The sequence below is a fragment of the Arachis ipaensis genome, chromosome B07, assembly GCF_000816755.2.
Source record: "Arachis ipaensis cultivar K30076 chromosome B07, Araip1.1, whole genome shotgun sequence".
Taxonomy (NCBI): Eukaryota; Viridiplantae; Streptophyta; class Magnoliopsida; order Fabales; family Fabaceae; genus Arachis; species Arachis ipaensis.
The window spans coordinates 19461550-19468702 of record NC_029791.2 but is presented as its reverse complement, the minus strand read 5'-3'; the positions used below and the strand labels follow the sequence as shown (position 1 = coordinate 19468702).

The 7153-nt window shown below is 32.0% G+C and overlaps 2 protein-coding genes across 2 annotated transcripts in view; one reads left to right on the top strand and one right to left on the bottom strand.

Moving 5' to 3' along the window:
• On the top strand, positions 1602 to 2361 carry LOC107606860 (proline-rich receptor-like protein kinase PERK9). The gene is made up of 2 exons (XM_016308870.1): positions 1602 to 1748; positions 1876 to 2361. The coding sequence occupies exons 1-2, from the start codon at positions 1602 to 1604 to the stop codon at positions 2359 to 2361; spliced, it is 633 nt and encodes a 210-aa protein (XP_016164356.1).
• The window catches only part of LOC107609473 (expansin-A8), a 2401-nt gene continuing 1304 nt past the window's right edge, over positions 6057 to 7153 (bottom strand). Inside the window, exon 3 of the mRNA XM_016311463.2 lies at positions 6057 to 6737. Coding sequence (XP_016166949.1) covers positions 6434 to 6737 — 304 coding nt within the window. The 3' untranslated portion in view covers positions 6057 to 6433. The remainder of the gene's footprint in view (positions 6738 to 7153) is intronic.

The window sequence follows — 7153 nt, the reverse complement described above, 5'->3', positions numbered from 1 at the left end:
ACATAATTTTTCAACCCAAATCGTTTATAGTCAATCCGATAGATTAAAAGAGTTGGGCCGTTTACCTTTTTATTTTATTTTTAAAAAAATATTTTGACAAAAAATGATCACGCTTAGGTAAAAAATCTTAAATAAACTAAATTTTTTTAGTTGATCGATCGAATTTTCGGGTCGGGTCATGAGAAATATCGGCTAAAAATGTTACTTTCTTTTGAAAAACTATAAAAAGTAAAATAAATGAGCTGCTTGTTTAGCCCGCGGGCTAGGTCGTTTAACCCGTCATTTTTTTCAGATTAATATAGCTCAGCTCAAAATTTAAGCTGACTTAATTTTAAGGAAAAACAACCATTTGTACCCATGAACTTTACGAACGCTGACAAAAGTACCCATAGAAGACAGAAAGTGACTTCGTACCCATGAAAGGCTGGGTCCGTCTGTCGATAGTACCCGAACGTCTTTAACTCGTTTTGTCCGTTAACTTAAAGGCCAACATGGCATGTTAAGTGCTTACCTGGCTTTTGATTTTCAATTTTTATTTTTTAAAGAACGTTCCAGGTGGATATAGGAAAGGGAGAGAGAGACGTGAACCACCTACTGGGCTCCAACAAAACTGATATGAAAGTTGAAGGCGGCCACTCCAAAATCCACAATCGTGGTCCGGTGGTGATCCTTTGATGGTGTGGGTGACGATTGGAAGACAGTTGTCACTCCCACAGTGAGGGGTAAGCCATCTTTCTATAGTGCTAATGCCCAATTTCTCATTTTAGTTACCAATTTTTTTCAATAAACTCGTACACTATGAAATTGTTAACTGAAGTTAGGGTTTTTTGATTTCACTGATCGCATAGAGTTTGTCACTGGGGGGGTTGTGTTTCAGTTTTAAAAATTTGGAAAAATAGTAGGTATATTATTATGGTTTGTTCATTTTTTGATGTTTTATTCATGTCTTCTTAATTTTGAAAAAAACTGCGTGTTGGATAATGTCATAAATTTATTTTTATTATTGATAGTTTATTCACTTTTTGGTGATTTATTCATTTGGGTGTTGGGTAATATTAGAAGATATGATTATATTTTTTTTTGTTATTCACAGAAATGGCTGCCACCACGTATATCATGTTAGTGATACACCATAGAGGTAGACTTGAAAGGGGTCAGATGACAAGTTGTGTTATATACAAAGTGAAATTATTGAGGTGGAGAGAGTTAAATGGATACCCTGAATGGCTTCTTCATTAGTGACCTACTGAAAGACATTGGGTATCCAATTATCTCCGATTTTTACTGGCAACAGCCTGGAATGGAAATTGATGGTGGTTTGAGGCTTCTACAACTTGACATGGATATTGTTAAGATGTATGAAGCTGCTATAAAAAATGGACATAGGATTGAATTATACACAGAGCACCCCATCAGCCAAGCAGATGTTATAGATACAAGGGCTCAGAGGCTGCACAATATCTTAGGCTTCGTGACTATTCTAATGAGATATTGAAGACAAATTCAGGGAGTATAGTAAAAATACATACTTCTCCTATGCCTGGGTTGGAGAGTTTCTTATTTAAGAGAGTTTATGTTTGTCTGAATGCATGCAAGAAGCTATGGCTAGCGGAGGAGCTGCAGCAGGTAGTGGTAGTCAACATCAGGGTGCAGCAGCAACAACTGAAGGTATGGATGTTGATGATCTTGATGAGGATGCTGCCAAGAAGCAAGAAATATATTGGGAAGAGACTTTGGAGGCTGCAGATGTTGAAGCATCAGCTTCAGATTCACCTAACATAAGTTTTTTGTATTCACTCTCTTCTTCCACTTATTAGCATGAAAATAAATTTATCTTGCACTAAACATTTGAGTTAATGCAATTATCCTACATAGGTAAATGTTGATGTGGTGAACTCTGTGAAACCTTCTGAAGAACCTATGGCAATAAGACCTCCACCTTTTAGGTCCTCTACTGCACATGTGCCACCTAGACCTATCATAAAGCTAACCATGTCCAAGCGACCAATTAGGAGGAGAAATGTTAAGAGGCCACCACCATCACAACTTTCTCCCCTCAGACCTGCCCCACCACAATCTACTCTCATAATGCCTACCACACCACAACCTCTTCCTGTTAGGTCTACACCACCAACTAACCAACCTCCTCCAAAAGTTACCAGACAAATAATGCATGGTGCAAGTCGAGGGACCACTACAAGATTTATGCAATTCATGCCAACTCCATCATCCACAATTCAAACAGCAGGCAGATGGGCAGTACCTGGGTTCTGCCCACCAACAAGAGCATCTTTAAGTGGCAACAACAATGGGGTTCTAGTGGCAGCAGCAATTTCACACCTAGCAAATAGGATTTTCTAGTGTGACTTTATTTTTTGATCAAGGACTTACCGTAATGAGAGCTTTAAAACTCTGATACTATGATTTTTTTTGTAATTTATGTCTAGTGCTTACCTGATACTTTCATGTTCATAGTTTGTATTGGTACTTTTAGGTAATTTGAATTTGCTACTTTCTCATCAAACTCATAGACTTGTTTTGAGATTTTTGTTGATAAATGCTTATGTTAAAATTATTTCAAGGTTTATTATAGCATATAGAATGAATGTCTTTTATTTAGTTCTACTTTCAAGTTACATTTTCGTTATTTAGTATACAATACCAGATTTTTTGCTAGATTTGTCAATTCACGACATTTATATGTCTTGTTTTATCAAATTTGTGTTACATCCAATAACACACATGTCAAATACATTAACAATCATGGGAATTAATGTTATAACACAACTTGACTTTTCCACAACAAGTGAAGATATTAACAGAGTTTTGAAATTCATTATCATTGAAACTAAATAGCTACAAAAAGACCCCAGGACAAAATACACCATACGCACAATTACATATTGATTAATTGGAGCAGATTCAAGCCTACATAAATCAACAAACTAAAGAAATTTGTTATAATCCATGACCTAATGGTTCTAATTTCACCTGGAGCTTCTCCATTTTTATCAAGATCTTCACACTATTCTCTTGAATCTCTCTTCTTTGCCCAGTGACATTAATCTCATGGGTAGCACAGTAGCTATCTTGATTTTTTCTAACAATGGTTCTTGCCAATCCCTCCCAACCTCCGTCAATTTCATCCACCCATACAAAATACTTGCAATCCATCATCTGTAGCGTGAAAGGGAGGAATAAGGAATCGTTCACAATAAGTTAACCTAAATAGAAGCACAAAAATAAAAAGACTTACCTTCCATAGAGGATACCTAACGAACCATCTCCCAGGATTTGTAAAGATTCCAGATTGTAGCAACACCATACCCTGTCCACAAAATCATCTCTCAGACAAAGTCTTCTCTTCACTCCTTTTGGAAGACGAAATCCCTTCTTCGCTGATGCTTCTATTTGAAGAACAATGATTACCTCTGCTTCTCCTAGACATTCTAGGGTTTCCAATTTCAAATTTGGAAAATAATTGAGGATAAATTAGGAAAATGAGTGATGTTATAACGGTAACAACATGCTTGGACAAATCAAATTGCTGTCTCATAGCCAAGTAAATACTTAATGTGCCATGTTGGTTTTTAAGTTAACGGAACAAAAGAGTTAATGACGTTCGGATATCATCGATAGACGGATCCAGCATTTTATGGGTACAAAGTCACTCTCCGTCTTCTATGGATACTTTTGTCAGTATTCGTAAAGTTCATGAGTATAAATGGTAATTTACTCATTTATTTAAATGGATAAACACATTAATCTGATAAATTTGGTTCATTTTAACTATCATAATATTTAATATATATTTATCCGTTGTCACATAGTTGTTAATATATTTTTTCTTTTTTTTAAAAAAAATATTTATATCAGTCTGGTTTTGGGGCAGGACATTACATTTGTAACATAGGATAGCCATAGGTTATATGAAGCCAATTTTAAAAGGCAATTGGCACATGAAATCTGTCACACAACGTTTTCAAGTTTCCACACAAGAGACCAAATATAGTTGCCGTAAACCGCTCATACTCCACTTAACTTCTTAGCGAGGGTGGGCCTCAGTTAACTCTTCCCCAAATTATGAATTGATACACTTGCATGGTCGACATGTCACGCACACTTATCATTAAATTAAGAAAAATATTAGGGGTAAATAAGTTTTGTAATTTGTAATCATCAATTAATTATTATTAGTATTTTTAATAATATAAGATATTTAATAATATAAAATTATTCATTTTTTTTTACTGATTAAGTGTTGACTAAATTTTAATAAAAATATGAGTAATTATCCATATCAGTTCTCTATGATTTTAAAAACGGACATTTTAGTCCCAAAAAAATTAATACACAGATTAATCCCCAATGTTTACTTTGACAGACAAATCAGTCTCCAGTTCATTTGTCGGCAGATCAGTCCCAAAGATTTTAAAAACATACATTTTAGTTTCTAAGAAAAATTAATATACAGATCAATCTGTTATGTCTAATAGAGAAAAACATTGGGAATTAATTTGTGTATTAATTTTTTTGGAGACTAAAATATCCGTTTTTTAAATCCTTTTAGACTGATTTGGGTAATTACTCTGTCAAAAAATAAATTGAAAATTGATTTGTCTGCGAGAATAAAATCTTAGAAATTGATATGTATATTAATTTTTTTGAGACTAAAATATCCGTTTTTAAAATAAAGAACTAATTTAAATAATTACTCTAAAAATATTAATCTCGTAAACTTTGAATTTGATCCGAATATCAATAAATTGACGGAAAATATTGATGAAATACTGAGATATATAATATATAAGTGACTTTTGATTATTTGACAATGTGATCAAACTTAAACTAATTTAAAATTAAAAAAATCAATAAATCTAAAAGATAATAATAAAAAATATATGCCTCGTGGTATACGATGTTTTATGATTACTCACTGCGATGGCCATGTCCAATACAAAACAAAACCATGATGACAAAACGGAAAATGACAAAACAAAATGAATGAAGCTTTGGCTCTGGCACTAGCAGCAATCAAATATCAGAAAGTAACGTAACGCTCAAACATTGAACAATTCAATTTGTGGTTTGATATTTTCAATTTTATTTGATGCGGTTAAATGTAATATCTTATTTTACTTATATTTATTTGCCTTGTTTTGATTTTACCTAGAAATTGTACGATAAAAATTACCCTTAACTCTATTGAGTGAAAAATAGAATTGAGAAAAATCGTTAAAAGAAAGTGATAAACATAAGGTTTCAAGAAACATATGAGTAAATAGATAGGGAAGAGAAATGACTAATGACTAAAGAGCATGGTTTTTTATGCTTAAAGGCAAAGAAGATAATCGAAGAATTTCTCAGATTTATCAACATTTTTTTGGACAGGTCATATTTATCAACATTGACTTCTTATCATTTTGCCTTGCCGTCATCTTTGAGATTTTTTTTTTGTTCATAAGAGAAGTTCTTTTGTTTTTGGTATATAAGAGAGAAGTTATTTTGTTTTGGTGATACATATAAAATGGGTTCTTACAGCAACATAACCCAATATGGATTTGGGCCTACTTAATGACACAACCCAATAGCTTGGTGCGATTATAAAAAAAACAATTATTCATGACCAAAAAAAAAATACAATTATTCATGACCAAAACACAAAATACAATTATTATTATTAATTAGTTATATATTTATATTTTTTAAATAACAAAACAAAAAATATATATTGATTGTTAAAAAAATACAGTTATCAGAATTATATATAAGGGTTTACACATTTTCGGCCTAGTTATGTTGTTCATCTTATTTTATTTATTTATTTATTTCAATATTCCCTTCTCTAAGTATAAATTTAGAAAAAGAAACTTTAGGATAACTAAGGACACATGCATGGGTGAGAGTAGCTAGTCCAGAATCTCTGTGGGTTATACAGTGGTTCATCTTTGTTTTGGACTAATCATAGCGAGTACACAACCTTAAAATATTTGATTATATATAATAAAATAAATAGACAGCATTATTTTCTTAAAAGATAATGATGAACCCCAAGGTTTACTGAAAGTTAATTTTATAAAATTAAGAATCCAATAATAGCACAATACATTACATATGTGAAGAAGTCCCTAGCGGGTGTTATATTAAATCACCTCAGCTATACTTACCAGACCAATAAAAACACTCTGGCCCTTCTTAAATCACACGGCTACAACTTACAACAACAATCAACAATACCTAATAACACTTCTTTAATTCCGTCCACCAATAATAATAATAAACCAAAAACATACACACACTTCTTTAATTCATTTTTTTTCACTTTCCGAGATGAATGAATTTTGTTAACACAAACTAATCATATGATTAGTCCATGTTAACAAAAAATTGTGAGTGTACAATTTAATTTAACTAAGTTTATTTTTTTATTTAATTAAAACTGAGCACCTTGGAAAGTTTGACCAAACTGCCAGTTAGCTGGTGCCACGTTGAAGCTTGTGACGGTTCTACCGTCACTGGCGGTGACTTGAAAAGAGAGGCTCTGTCCATTAAGGTATGAGTTGCTTTGCCAATTTTGCCCCCAGTTCCTTGACATTGTTTGCCAGCCAGTTCTTGACCCTTTGATTGAGACTGCATGGATGTCCCCTGCACCCGCGACGTTTGTGATCAAAACTAGGTTGAAGTATGAATGCCCATTGATGGTGAACCTTATTCCTCCCTTTTTCATACAAGGCACTCTGCCACGTCCAATTTTGAACAAATTTAGAACAAGTTTGATACATTTAATCCTCATCATAAACTAATGCAATCAGGCTAGATATTTTTTTTTCAGTTTAATGTTTACTCATTGCAGGTGTAAAAAATTTATTACGTATTAATTCAATCTAACTAACTTAGATGAAATTTTATAATTTTAAATAGAGAAAGTACAGAAATTTAATTTTTAATTAATTAATATTAACTAATATTAGATTTTTGATTTAAAATTTAAAATTAATAATTTATAATTTAAAATCTAAAATTTAAGATAAACAAAATAATTTTTAAACAAATTAACTAATATTAATTGAAAAAAGTTTATTATTCTGTTTTTTTTTTTTTATATTTTACATGCAATATAGAAATAAATAAATATAATATTTATTTAGTAGAG

Coding starts and splice junctions, on each gene's coding strand:
- LOC107606860 (XM_016308870.1), top strand. CDS start 1,602: ATGGCTAGCGGAGGAGCTGCAGCAGGTAGTGGTAGTCAACATCAGGGT. Junction 1,749..1,875: donor AGACTTTGGAGGCTGCAGAT/GTTGAAGCATCA, acceptor TATCCTACATAG/GTAAATGTTGATGTGGTGAA.